The 15351-nt window shown below is 49.6% G+C and overlaps 1 protein-coding gene across 1 annotated transcript in view; it reads right to left on the bottom strand.

The window, feature by feature from the left end:
- LOC126543350 (synaptogenesis protein syg-2-like) overlaps positions 1-14852 on the bottom strand; it is a 961852-nt gene extending 947000 nt beyond the window's left edge. The window contains exon 1 of the mRNA XM_055062075.1: positions 14428-14852. Within this exon, the coding sequence (XP_054918050.1) occupies positions 14428-14539 (112 nt within the window). The 5' untranslated portion in view covers positions 14540-14852. The remainder of the gene's footprint in view (positions 1-14427) is intronic.
- Positions 14853-15351: the final 499 nt, after the last annotated feature.

Raw genomic sequence — 15351 nt, 5'->3', positions numbered from 1 at the left:
ATCGAATATTTTATTCACCAGTGTAAGCACGTGAATCCGTCAATGGCAGATCAGGACACGATAAAATACGTTATGAAAGGCATTGATGAGGACGCTTTCAAATCTTGTTAACGAAGGATTCGCGTACCGTGGCCAAAGTTATCAATTTGTGTCAAAGTTTTGGCAAGCTGCGGAAACAACGCATCTTCGCTCGGCGCTCACCATCCACGGAAGATTCGCTAGCAGCGTTCGTTATTGGCGTCAACCGGACAACTTTGCTGACGCCGATAAAAAAAATTTGTGAGCGAAGCTCTCCATTTTGCCGACCCCGGAGAAGCCTCCTTACTATTCGGTTTCAGCGATCCGACAGATGATTAAAGAGCAAGTGACCGAAGCTCTTCCATCTGCGTGTCAGCTGGCTCTCGTGACCGCACCTATTACATATGCAGACGCCTCTGTACGGCCGCCACGTCTGCCGCAGTTGTCTTCTCCTTTTTCAGCGCCTCGCCCGCCGATGTTCCCCCCGCCGCCTTTCCCTCGGCAGCCGGCGGCTCCCTTTTTCAGTGCACATCAGCAGGGTACAAATCCTAGGCGTACTGCTGACAAGCGCCCAATATGCTACGCCTGCGGTGCCCCGGGACATGTAGCGCGCTTCTGCCGCCGCCGTTTCTCGGCCTTCGTGGGCCCCGCGCCAAACCCCGGTGATGACCTCCGACCATTCCGTATGCCACAACAGCCGCCACCGGAAGGCTACGCTGCTGATGGCGTACCAGCTCCACAGCCCTATGGAACTCGTCGTTTGCCTTTCCGTCGTCACCACTCGCTCTCACCCATGCATCATAGGCCCAGTGCCACCACCACTGTAGCGGAAAACTGATTTCCTGCAGTTCCTGAGGCACGAACTGTGTTGCCGTCGGAACATCAAAGTCCTCACTTTTGCCCCGCTTATGTTATTTAAGTGTCAGCTGATGGCATCAAATCTCTTGCGCTCATCGATACAGGTGCCACTGTATCCATGATTATTGAAAAGCTTTGTCATTCATTACGGAAAGTGACCATGACACCTTCGGTGCTATCGCTTAGAACAGCCAGTGCACAAGTTCAGCCAGTCGCTTTGTGCATTACCAGGGTGCTGATTCGAGACATTTTGAATTCGATGGATTTCTTTGTGCTAACTTGTTCCTCGCACGATGTCATTCTCAGCTGGGATTTTCTGTCGCGCCATCATGCCGTCATTGAATGTGCACGTGGTGAGGTACAGTTCTGCTTTCTGTGCAATTTGCCATCTCATGACTTTCAAGTTCGTGATGTTAGCAGGATGTGAGTGGCTTCAGACACTGACCTCCCTGCTCACAGTGCTGTATTTGTCCCTGTTTCATGCGCATCGCTTGCCGACGCGACGGCCATGTTTACACACGCTGCCGTCGTCAGTCGCCACTAGCCTATATTGTTGCCTTTCGCCCTCCTCATGGTTCACCATGGTGCTGCAGAAATACTGGTTTCTAACCCAAATTCGTGCAATTTGGCTTTGCACTGTGGCGAGACTATTGGCACCATCCAGACTGCAGACGATGATGTTATTGAAGATTTTCCTGTTGCCGACGATGTGGCCACTGCGAGCGTCACACCCCTGACTCCCCATGTGCCATTTGACCGGATATTACCAGATGTTTTTTGTCGCTGTATTGCCGATGACCTCGACCCGACACAACGTGAGCGACCACATACTTTTTTAATGATTTTCACGCCTCTTCTTACTTGAACCAAGTGTCATTAGGTCGCCCAGATACCTATTTTCACCAAATTGATACGGGACATCCCGCACCATTACGCCAGCGCCCACACCCCGTGTCGCCCACCGACCGTCGTGTCGTCACTCAGCAAGTTAAGGACATGCTTGAACGTGATGTTATCAGACCATTCCCCCGTCCTTGGTCGTCTTCCTTAACTAGTTAAGAAAAAAAGATGGCTCGATTCATTTCTGTGCGGAATATCGTCCCCTCAACAAAATTACACGAAAAGATATCTACCCTCTACCGCGCATAGAGGACGCCTTGGATTGTCTGCATGGTGCCCAATTCTTCCTTTCTTTGGACTTGCGATTGTGCTATTGACAAGTCCTGATGGATAAGTCCGACCGCTCGAAGACAGCTTTCATTACACCTCACGACCTGTATGAATTTACGGTAATGCCATTCGGGCTATGCTCTGCACCCGCGACATTCGAAAGGATGATTGACAATATTTTGCGAGGCCTCAAATGGCAGACGTGTTCATGTTATTTAGACGACGTGGTCGTTTTCTTCATTGATTTTACCACTCACCACTTTCGTCTACGCAAAGTTCTTACTTCTTTGCCACCACCGGCCTTCAACTTAACTTGAAAAAGTGCTGCTTCGGAGCCCGCCAGCTGACCACACTTGGCTACGTCGTTTCCAAAGACGGTGTCCTTCCAAACCCTGACAAGCTTCGTGCTGTCGCACAATTTCCACGGCCGACTACAGTGAAAGAGCTCCGACGTTTTGTCGGTCTCTGCTCTTATTTTCGTCGCTTTGTGCGCAATTTTGCCTACATCATTGCGCCCCTGACGAAGCTCCTAGCTGACCCTGGTGATCTTCGTGATCGGACTCCTGCATGGGACTAAGCCTTCAACACTTTGCGTCGTCTGCTTACCTCACCACCCGTTCTACACCACTACGGCCCGAGTGCTCCGACCGAAGTTCATACGAACGCCAGCGGCGTTGGTCTTGGAGCCGTGCTTGCGCAACGCAAGCATGGCTTCCCGGAATATGTGGTTGCCTATGTGAGTCGTGCCCTCATAAAGGCTGAAACCAATTATACTATCACAGAAAAAGAGTGTTTCGCTATAGTTTGGGCTGTAAGCGAATTTCGCCTTTACTTGTATAGCCATCCCTTTGACGTTGTGAAAGACCCGTTAAAGTCGGACATTTTCGACATCCAGTTCGACCATTCATCCAGAAGCCGCTTCAATGCCATCAGTGCTTCAGGCTAGGACACGTAAAGGGCGTGTGTCCGAACTCGCTTCTGTGTCCCCGTTGCGCTGAACCTCATGCAGAAGTGACCTGCGGTGCCACAGTTCTGAAGTGCGCCAACTGTAGCGGCCCTCACGCAGCCTCGTCGAAAGACTGCCCCCGCATCAAGAGGGAGCGCGCGGTTCTGAAGCAAATGGCCAGAGACAATTCGGCCCACAGGGAGGCAGCCGAAGTAGTCCGGCGTCGGCGTCGACGTCGGCACCGTCGTAAGTCTTCAAAGAAGGCGCATGAGCGAAGCGATAGTACCCGCTCCACTACGGTACCACTTAGTCGCGACGCGATAGGGCCCACCACTTCCACGAGGGCATCAGATAAGACTCTTTCTTTAGAGGAATGGCCTACGCTACCGAGCCGCTCCCTTGCTAAGGAACCTCAGAAGGTAACGGCGCCACCGGAGCCTTCTCCGGCCATTGATGATTCACCTAAAACAGATCAAGTCATCTCGGTGCTACGTTACCTCATGGAGGCCATCCGAACGATTTTAGTTGAGATGGGGACACCGTCTGCTCGAAGCGCACTTAAAGTGCTGGACGCCTTAAGCCCAGTGCTTGAATCCCTCAACTAGAAAGATGGCTACCCATACCCCATCCTTCCGAAAAGAAGTCAAGGCAGCGTCCGTCATGCAGTGGAACGCCAGAGGGCTAAAATCACGAATTTCAGATTTCCGTCAGTATGTGTACACCAATGTGTTTCCACTCATCGTCATTTGTGAGCCCAACTTGTCGAAACCAATCAGACTGTCAGGGTACGAATGTTTCATGTCATCAACAAATAGTGCATGCAGCAAAATCATCATTTTTGTTCGTCGGGAACTCACCTATGTTTTGCAACCGATTGCGCCCCACGACGACAATCAGTATATATGCGTCACAGTTAAAAAGAACAAACTCTTGTTTACTCTCATAGGCGTGTATATATCGCCTTCCAACAATTTCGACACTAAAAGATTAGCGGATATCTTGAGTGTTTGCCCCGCTCCATGGGTCATCATAGGAGATTTCAATGCACACCATCCAGCATGGGGAAGTACAAAGACAAATGCAAGAGGACGAAGATTATCAAGCATCGCCTACAACTATGGCCTTACTCTCTTGAACGATGGTAGCCCCACCTTTCTTCGAGGCGTGACATACGGCAGCTGCCTCGACCTTGCTTTTGTCTCCAACTCTCTCGCCAGATATGTGAAGTGGTTTCCAGATATTGAGACCCATGGGAGTGATCACATTCCCACCTATCTGAACATCAAAGGCTTGATGTCTAGATCTGGCCCACGGAATACCATTCGGACGATTCAATGGGCCAACTTCAAATCTGATATGGAAGATGCCTGCAGCGAGGGCCTGCCCTCTGGGTTAGAACAAACAATTAAAAATACGATGCGGAACGCCACTCGCATACTGACGATCTCTCACACGCGAAACGACTTCGACATAGAATTAGAGCGACTTCGCGCACTTCGTCGCCGGGCGGAACGTCGATATCGGCGTACAAGATCAATCCATGACCTTAGGGCAGCCAGGAGGATACAAAAGAAGATTCAGCGTCGAATGAATAGATTAGCGTCGGAACGTTGGGCAACGTTTTGCCAAACACTCGACCCCCGCAAGCCGCTGTCTCACATTTGGAAAACGGTGCAAGGTCTGCGTTGCCTTCCGGAACAGCGTTTTCCATTCAAGGCACTCGCGCTTTTCCAAGGGCGGCAAGACATCGATGTCGCAGAAGACTTTTGTGTGCGAATGGCAGACCAAGCGACACGCCCAGATCCTCCAGCCCGAGATGATGTCCCCCATTCCCGAGATTGCCGCATGGACCTTCCTTTTACAATGGAGGAGCTCGAGGCGGCACTAGCTCTCTGCAGGCGCTCATCATCTCCGGGTCCAGATGGTATATCATACCGAGCCTTGTGCTATCTCGGAGAATCCGCACGGACAGCACTACTGAGTCTCTACAACACCTCATGGCAGGAGGGAAATGTTCCTGACGAATGGAAAGTGAGCCGCCTGGTGCCAATATTGAAGCAGGGCAAATCCCCACTAGAGCTCAGCTCTTACCGCCCGATAGCGTTGGCCAGCTGTGTAGGAAAGATAATGGAACGGATGATCCTTGGCCGCCTGGAATGGTACCTTGAACACTACAAGATTTATCCGAGTTCCATGGCTGGTTTCCGACGTGACCGCTCTTCCATCGACAATGTAGTTGATCTCGTTTCATATGTCCAGCACGAAAGGTCCCGTAAACGTTTATCTGCAGCTTTATTCTTAGATGTGAAAGGGGCATACGATAACGTATTGCATGAGGCTATTCTCGACGCTCTTGTGACGGTTGGCCTAGGTGGCCGAGTATTTTTATGGATTGCAAGTTACCTATCTGCAAGATCATTCTATGTATTAACTGATGATGGCCCAACTACGCGACGCTATACCAGCAAGGGCGTTCCTCAAGGCGGTGCTCTCAGCCCGACGCTATTCAACCTCGCTCTTATTGGGCATGCTGAACACTTGCCAACTACCACCAAAATTTCAGTATACGCAGACGACATCTGTCTCTGGACTTCGGCAGTCACACGTCCTCAGATACGTGCACGGCTTCAGAGAGCGGCTACTTTGACAGCGAGCTACTTGTGTGAACAAGGTCTCAGCATATCGCCAGAAAAATGCGCCCTAGTGGCGTTTACTCGCAAACCAATGACGCCTTATGTCATCTCAATCAACGGGCGGACCATTTCCTATGTCAGAACCTACAGATTTCTAGGCGTAATTATCGACCGAGACCTCTGTTGGAGCCCGCACGTGGCTTACATGAAACGACGCCTAACAGCAACCTCCCAGTTGTTTAAATACCTGACAGGAAAGACGTGGGGGATGTCAGTAGACGCAATGCTGAGACTCTACAGAGCTCTCTTTCTCGGTTTTTTAAGATACAGTCTACCTGTACTGAACAACACCTGCAAGACAAATATTCGTGTTCTGCAAGCAGCGCAAGCTCAAGCACTCAGAGTTTGTCTTGGTTTGCCGAGATGCACGTCAACTGAGGCAACTATTGCGATTGCTCGGGACCATCCAATGCAGACTCACATCACGGTGGAAACCCTGAGAACGCATATCAGACATTTGGCACGGGCCCCCTATCACCACCTTGCAACACTACCTTCAGACAGGCACCAAGCATCATTCTCAAAAACTATTGTCAAGTACAACGACAAACTTCCCTCGGGCTTCACCGCTGCATCTAAACCATCGATGCCCCCTTGGTGCCTTGTCAGCCCCACAGTCCATCTCAACGTGCCAGGAATCGGGAAAAAGTCTGAGCTGTCGTCGCCTGTGCTGAAACAACTGTCTCTGCTTCTTCTGCACGAGAGGTACGCAGACAGTGCACATATTTATACTGACGGTTCCACAAACATCCAGTGTTCGTCCGGTGCTGCAGTCGTCCCAGAAAGAGGTATTACCATCAGCTTTAGGACTGACCACCCAACGACATCTACATCTGCGGAACTAGCTGCTCTTCGAGCTGCACTTTGTTTTGTCAATCGGGAACCACCTCGACAATGGTCAATTTTCAGCGACTCAAAGGCAGCCCTACAATCTGTACTATCAGCTCTGCGTCGCGGGCCATCTGAACAGCTCGTATTCGATATTAGATGCCTACTTCATACATCACATGAGAAAGGACATCACGTGACGTTTCAGTGGCTGCCAAGTCACTGCGGCGTCATCGGAAATGAAGACGCCGATAAAGCCGCTCGGACAGCTCTTGAAGACACACAGGAAGAGGCCATACCACTTTCACGTTCCGACGCAGCCAGCAGACTTCAAGTGCTTGCACAGGAGATCACGCTCTCTCTATGGTGCACACCAAGCAGCCAGACCAACCGCAGCGATCATCAACACGACCTGCCCTCCTTGATGCATCTCTGTATGCCAACCGGACTCCGCCGAAGTGAGGCCACCCTGCTTTATCGCTTATGGCTAGGGGTGGCCTTCACGAAATCTTACTCGTTTCGCATTGGAATGGCCGACAACGCTCTCTGCAATGCCTGTCTTTGCGAGGAGACGCTGGAACACATTCTGTGCGACTGTCCTGAATATAATGTTCAGAGACAGTCCATGGCGTCCGTTCTAGCGCACCTTGACAGTAGACCATTGTCAGTTGCAACCATTTTCACATATCGCCGACTGAAGACATCGCAGCTGAAGGCGACGAAGGGACTACTTCGGTTTATGAAGGATACGGGCTTGGACAAGCGACTGTGACAGTGATGTCACGTACCACACAAGAGTGACAGACTGTAACCAACGATGTGTGTGCCGTGTTATGTGCCCTCTATCTCTTCTCCCCATCTTTCATCCCCCCCATCCCCCTCCCATGTGTAGGGTAGCAAACCGGTTAGGCAAAACTGGTTAACCTCCCTGCCTTCCTTCTCCACTTTTTCCTTCCTTCCTTCCTTGTGAAAGACCACCACGCGCTGTGCTGGCTTGCGTCACTGAAAGACCCGTCGGGGCATCTTGGACGTTGGGCTCTTCGACTCCAAGAATCTTACATTCGCGTCATCTATCGCACCGGGCATCAGCACTCTGACGCATATGCGCTCTCCCGATCATCCATGCGATCCGACGAAACTTTACCCTCATCGATAGAGTGCCTGACTGCTACGCTTATTATGCCGTCTGAACAGAGAAAAAAGTCGTGGATTGCGTCTCTCGTTGACATTCTCACCAGTTCTTCAACGGCTACATGTCCCCGAGTCCTTCGTCGCCAAGCCACCCATATCGTGATACGGGACGCCACCTTGTACCGCCAAAACTATCAGCCAAGCGTTCGCAAATGGCTGCTAGTCATCCCTCGCCATTTGCGTTCCGACATATGCACGTATTTCCGCGCCGCCCCACAACCAGCTCATGCTGGGGTCCTGATAATTTGCAAGCGGCTCCGCCAGCGATACTACTGGCGCATGGAATGTATTCTTATGTCCGCAAATACATTCGGTCAAGTGCAGCCTGTCAGCGACGCAAGACATCTCTTCATACAACAGGCCTACTGCAACTTTTACTGTGTCCTGCACGTCCTTTTGAACTGGTTGGCATCAACCTTTACGGGCTCCTTTCATGCACTGTTAACGAAAATAGTTGAGTAAGTGTCGCAGTAGACCATCGAACCTAATACGCTGAAACTGCTTGTACTTGCTTCGGATGCTACTTGCGATGTCGCCGCATTCATCTTACGGCATTTCATCGTATGGCATGGCGCACTGCGAGAACTGCTCAGCGACCGAGGCCGGGTCTTCTTGTCAAGTTAGTAATGAGCTACTCGCTGCGTGCCGCACAGTTCACCGCACCACTACAGCGTGTCATCCACAGACTGACGGTTTAACATAACGGTTCAACCGCTCTCTTGGTGACATGCTCACAATGTATGTTACGTCTGATCAATCCAATTGGGACGACGTCCTCCCATTTGTGACGTACTCGTATAACACCGCAACTCAGGCTACCACAGGCTTCTCGCCATTTTTTTCTTCTTTATGGACGTAAACCATCCTCTACACTCGACACTGTACTACCGTATTACTCGGACGTTTCTGAATTCACCCTTCTTTCGGAAGTTGGTCGCCATGCTGAAGAGTGCCGTCAATTGGCTTGCTCATTCCCGTCGGATATCCAAGGCATCCAAAATGATCGCCGTGGCGACGATCACCCCACACCGTCCTTCGCCGTGGATTCTCAAGTCTGGATTCGGCAGCACTTCCAATTTCCAGGCCTTATCCGAAAGCTTGCTCCAAAATATCCAAGTCCGTACCGCCTCGTCGAGTGTACATCGCCTGTGAACTATGTGGTCGAACCGGTGACGCCATCTTCGGACAAGCGCTGCCATGGCCGCGAAACGGCTCACGCCAGCCGCCTGAAGTCGTACCATGGCCCCTTCATGTTGTCACACCGTAGGTCGCAAGCAGGGCTCACCTTCGTCGCGAGAGCAATTGTAGGGAAGAATATGCACGAAGCGCTATGCGCATTGCCATCGCTTCGGCGCGAGACCCGAGCTCCAGCTGCTGAAGCGAAGAGCTAGGACTGGTCATACAGAGCTACTTGCGATCCCGCGGACGAGCTTCAATAAATCCCGAATTGAATATATATATCTATATATATATATATAGATATATATAGCGCTCCCGCGGACGAGCTTCAATAAATCCCGAATTGAATATATATATCTATATATATATATATATATATATATAGATATTGCATGGATGACCTTCGAAGTGCGATAACAGAAAAATGCTCCCACGTACTGTTGTCCTTTCAGGTACAACGAAAAGTAATCGCTGGAAAGAACCAACGTTCTTGGCTACCATGGAGCCCAGTTTGAAAGTACATGTTATATATAGAACAGGAATCTTTACGCGGTGCGCACACCGCCCCGCTTACTACTTTTTCCCGTAGAGCGCAGCAGTTTTTCAAGTAGTGGGGAGCAGTGGCACCGCAATTGATCCAGCTTCAAATCGCTTCCCCAGTGAGCGAGACTGCAACAAAATGAATGCGCACAATATCGCCCGCCGCCGCATTTGTGTTTGCCTAACACTGGCTCACCGAGCAATCGTCTTGCGACCTCGACGCAATTGTGCAATCGCATCAAGATGCCGCTACGCAGGTACATAATGATAATAATAATTATAGTAATCGTCGTCATCATCATAAGCCTATTTATGTCCGCTGCAGGACAAAGACCTCTCCAGCGATCCCAGCGCAGACATATAGGAAGAGCGCAATGATCTGTAAAATCGCAGTGAGTGATTTTTCGCGCCGTTCGTAGTTCTGCCCTATTGCTCTCTATGTCCCCCTGTTTATCGTGTTGCCCCCAACACAGCAGGTAGTGACACCCTGTGTAGCACTTAGTAATGTGATGCGCTATGACGTGGTGCGCCACTGCGCGTCAGCCTGTAGTGCAGCAATACTAGCTTTTACTCATCATTCATATCACAGCGAAGCTGTTTATGGCTAGGGTTCCGTGAAATTATTATGAGCGCGAGCAAAAGTTTTAATCGTAAGCAATGTCTCATAGCCCCTAAGAAAGCAAAAATGAAATGGCGCATCTCTTCCGTAATGCAGAGGTATATATATATATATATATATATATATATATATATATATACATACACGCAGTCGTTTACGCGAATTTATATAAATAAATGTGTGTGCGTACCTTTTGTTATGTTGCCCACCGGTCTAGACAATAAATGTCGTACCTTTGTTCAAAACTCTGTCACCTCTTTGTCGTGTGCTAAACAGCTTCGCTGGTCATCCAACTTCACAAGGTGTAATGACTGAATAATCTTTTTATTCATGCGTTGATTACTCCTCGCTCCTAACTTATTCATGTTCCTACCTTATTCATGTCATATGCATCCATAGTCGCGCGTCCTTACTTGAGTATATGGACGTACGCGTGCGTTGCCGCCCCCGTGGGTGCGTGTGCGTGCGCACAGCTGTCGGTTAAAGCCTGGACTGTGGGAACTACGTCGTTCACAAACTTTGCTCTTTCTTTTATTGGTATTCTCATTTAGACGTACTACTAAAGGAAACGACTAAACGAAAAGAAGCATACGTCATTACTCCAAGGTGGGAAAGACCGCACATCTTTCTACGTTTTTCAAAAAACGTCGCAGTTTTGCCCGAAAGGCGAAGCATCGATTGCGTCAACAAATTAGTAGAGAGCTATAGATACGCAGTAAGCATAGTACTTTTGTCGCCCGTATAAAGTTGTAAACATTCGCTTACTAACTAAATGAACACGCATGGGGTCACGTGTGCACAAGCAAACATTAACACATCCCAGTTGATGACTGCGCACACTTGTCAAAACGACGGAGTGAGAACGCGCGGCAGCAGCAGCAAGCGAACTCACGTATGTGCTGCCTCTCGCTTCAACGCGGACTAAGCGGCGAGAACACAGCGCACACGAGGCTCTCAGCACTCGGCGCACTCTGTCCCCATGGCTAATAGCTTTCGAGATAGGGCGCGCACGGCCGCGCCGTACGCAGCCGCCGCCGGAGTAGAACGCCCCTCCCACTGGTGCCTAGCGTGCGGCCGAAGACGGCGCGCTTCCTCCCGGCTTTCCTCCAATGCGCGCGCGAGTTTGAGGCACCGTCGTTGGCTTACCCTCACACGGTTTCACTCGCACGTACAGCATGCGGCGCGCGACGACGTTATCGCCCTTGGACATTATGCGGTACATCACGGTGACGGCGACGTCAGGAGGAATGCGCCTGGAGTGTCCATATAAGTGCTTTCGCAAGAAAATGACGGGGCCTCATATAAAGAACTTATCATCCGATGCCTCGAGCACCATGGAGAGTATTCAGGCTGGTACATTTCGTAGGGCACCAAAGTGCAAGTAATCTCAATTTTTGCTCTATAGAGTAACGAGCGCAAGCAAGAGACATTTATTTTGTCATGGCTTTCTCTCAAACTCTCTGCTTCCTGCTTTCCACACGAAGTTGCAACGAGTGTTTCAGGGAAGTCTTCCCGCCAGTATTAGTAACAGCCCATAAAACTTTAGGATACGCTTTCTTTCATTTTGTTTTTTTCTTACAGCATGCCAAAGTTTATACTGGATGGCAGAATCTCGGTGACCGTCCCTCAATGGAGAATTAGTTGCATAAAGCTTTATGAGTAATGTTGTATTTCTAAGATTAAGCCAGCCAGTGGCCGAAGCATACCAATTTGCAAGAAATTTCACTCCTAGCTAGGACAAGTTATAAAATTATGTACTCAAATTGTGTTTGTAAAGCGTACCCAAAGTGTAACACTTTTTCGGGCTCAATTATTTCTGCAGCAGTGCGGAAAGATATCAACTGTAACAGCCATGAATTTCACCGCACGCACATACTTTCGTAAACTAGCACTACACTCACAAGCTCTAGGAAAGGGCTAAAATGCACCTATACTGGATGAATTCAATATTTTACTTGCATGCTCCCTAACTTGATAAAAACGTTAGGGATCAATTTTAACGAACGAATTCATCTGAGTTATTATAACAAAGATGGCTTGCCACCACGACTTATATGCCTCAAAATTCTCTCTTAATCTCTGCTGCGCTATTTTCAGTAATTACACGAAGTCTTTCCTCGAACACGGCGTATAATCAAGTCTTCAAATATGTGGCCTGTTCACTATGTTCACAAAAACGCGCGGCATCTTAAAGAAGGGCTTTGTTTAAACGTCGCACCCACCGTGGTACCTTAGAGGCTATGGGGTTGGGCTGCTAAGCACGAGGTCGCGGGAGCGAATCCTGGCCACGGCGGCCGCATTTCGATGGCGGCGAAATGCAAGAACACCCGTGTACTTAGATGCAGGTGCACGGTAAAGAACCCCAGGTGGTCCAAATTTCCGGAGTCCCCATCTACGGCGTGCCACGTATTCAGTTCGTGGTATCGGCACGTAAAACCCCATAATTTAAACGTCACGTGCTAGCTTTCCAGCATCGTGTGCAAGCCCGCATTTGCCGGCAAGTTTTCGAACATATTACTTTTGCAAATGAAAAGGAGGAAATAAGGTGTGTATGCGTGCTTCTTTTTTTTCTCTCTCTCTTTCCTATTGGGAGTATGTGGGGTCGGGAAGTGCTAGACGCAGTATACCTTCAGCAATCGCTACATTACATCTCGCAAATGGCGCATCCCACGCACCTTTTATTTCTGCTTTTGTCCGAGTGTGTGCTATGCGGCGGTCCTTTTAAGGAACGGAAAAAAGAAAACAAAACTAATTTCGCTTCTCTATAATAGAGATAAAAGTGGCCAGGGTGCTTTTACGCGAATCAATTCCCAAAGGTTTTCGCCGCGACCAATCCTAACAATCAATATGAAGTTGTAGTGTTTGTTTCTTTTATTTATTAACTTATTTATTTATCTAGCAGGCGCGCCTGCTTGGTTCGGGCTCGAGAACCAGCAGTGCGTTTCGAGCCCAAAGCTCAGAGAATGTTAATGCATCGTGCAGCGTCCTGGCGCTTCATTTTCGTGGTCCTCTCCCTCATCTGCGGTTTCCTCGCACCAGCGTCCCGGGAACAGTTCGTAGCCAGAAAAATAATATATGCGAGCGCGTCGAGCATAGGTTCGCACTTCGTACCGATCATAGTTCCAAACCATTTATTTCCCCATTTTCTGACGACGGCTCCCGCCACGTTGTGCGCCCTCTTAGATTCTGTAAGCCATCATTAATTCCCCGACTGTATCTGTTACTGTGAGAAATGCATTAGTGGGTTCGGAAAAGCAAAAGGTGCCGCCCAGTAATCACACGGCCCGAAAATTTACGCATTACAAAAGAAAGAAAACAAGAAATGTGTCCTGTTGATCTGAACAATTCTGATGCGTCAGACGTGCAGCTGCGACCATAGGATAGTTTTTTTCATCACTAAACGCGAGCGGAAATGCTAAAAAGGCGCGTAACTGTCAAGTTGCCACAGATGATTTATCTCCGTTGAAAACTGTGTTTTGCTCGAAGCTTGCTCGTGATTCTCTCGGTTTTGCACACTGGAACTACATATATCTGCACACATAAATATAAGCGCGAAGTGGCAAAATACTACCATTTAGTCAGTGCGATTGGTACAAAAATGAAGCCTGGTGTTAAATTTTTATACAGTTCAAATATACCGCAGCGGTATTTTAACTTTATAACATCCACTTAAGGGTCACCGTACTCGTCCTGATTCATTTTCAACGAATTTTAAGTTTATGGATGTCGGAGCAAAAAAGGGAGACTAATTATACCGCATCGAATACGTACATGAACACAAGATCACTTATTTTCTTCTAAATATGCTCGAGGCTTGTAGCTGTTTTAACAGAACATTCAACACTGGGTCAGTATTGAGCATCCACAATGAACGAACGAAATTTGTTATTTTGCCACCTCCGAACTGTTCACACAATTGTATGAACACTTCGATGTGTGGCGCATTTATTGCGCGGGTGTACAATAACCTACAACTAGCGAACGACAGCACACTTACTGTTGAACAGAGGGGCTAAAGTAACTGCAAGAAATAATGAACGAGAGGAAAGGAAACCAAGGGCCCAATTTTTTTTGTACATATCCTAAGAAACCAACAAAGAAAGCTAACGCTAAATTCCATTAATTTATCATTTTTAGTTCAATTATTAAGTACAAGGAATTTCTCCTCGCTGTCCTTTGTGTCTTTGTTAGCTTCTTGTGATATGAATAACTCATGCAGTTTGTGCAATGAGTGATGCTGGTTTGAGTGGTTTTTTTTTTCGTCTTTTCTCACGATTTTGGGGCATCGACAGTCAACGAACCTACACGCTGCATTAACGAGTGTCTTGTCATACAAAATCAAGGCACCCAAGACACCGCACGCTACGAGAATAAAAAGTACATACCGGCAGCTTGCGCGTTTTTCGAGAGACCCGTGAGCAGGATCAGAAAGCAGGCGACACGTGCGTTCCAACGGCGCTCGCTCGAGAGGCGCAACGCACGCACAGTCCTCGGCATCGCGCGACAAATGTACAATGGGTCCTCGTGAAGAGTTTTGCGGGGAAGGGATGCGCACAAGTGACGCTGAAGGCTGCGACACCAGTCGCGCGATGCAAGAACCCGCGAAGTACTCGAAGTCCACACTCGGCCCCTCGGATCCACAGACAGTCAACGGAGTCGGTGTCACAAAGCGCGAATCTCAGCGAGCCACGAGAGGGCCCCGCCTGCGGATCGCGCGCGCCCACTTTTCCGACGCTTGCAGCAAGTTGGGTCCGACTGCGCGCGGCGACGCTCCAGGCGAGCGCACGTGAACGGAGCGCGGCTGGGCAGCGCAACAGCCGTGCAGAGCAGTGAAGAGAGACTCGCTGGGGGCCGCCGCTACACGCGCGTCGGCGGCGAGGAAGGGAGAGGTGAGGGAAAGGGGGCACGCCAGTCGCGCGAGGGAAGGATTGCGGGGAGGTTTAGGGAGCGCTGGCCCAGGCTCCGGAGGGAGGGGCCGACACGAGGCGGCACACCGTGGCGGGGAAACAAAGCACGCCCAAAACCGCCAAGTGCCGCGCTCTCTTTGGCCGTCCCGACCGTCGTTCTACGACCTGGTCTTTCCGAGAGAAGCCCCGATAAGAAGCCCAGCCGGCCCCAGTTGGGCGATAAGGAAGTGCGAGCTGATTGTGCGAGGACAGATTTATTAAACAGCAGCATTTCCACTGCTGCGACAGATCTGGAGTACTGGGCCAAACGAAGAACATCGAGGGGACTGCGGCTTGCATTCCCGGCTCATTGTTCAGTAAAATATTATTACACTTATTCACTGCCCACTTCATGAGTGGTAA

This window comes from Dermacentor andersoni, chromosome 1, assembly GCF_023375885.2.
Source record: "Dermacentor andersoni chromosome 1, qqDerAnde1_hic_scaffold, whole genome shotgun sequence".
Taxonomy (NCBI): domain Eukaryota; kingdom Metazoa; phylum Arthropoda; class Arachnida; order Ixodida; family Ixodidae; genus Dermacentor; species Dermacentor andersoni.
The sequence above is the reverse complement of the archived record's forward strand: the minus strand, read 5'-3'. Positions and strand labels throughout refer to the sequence as shown.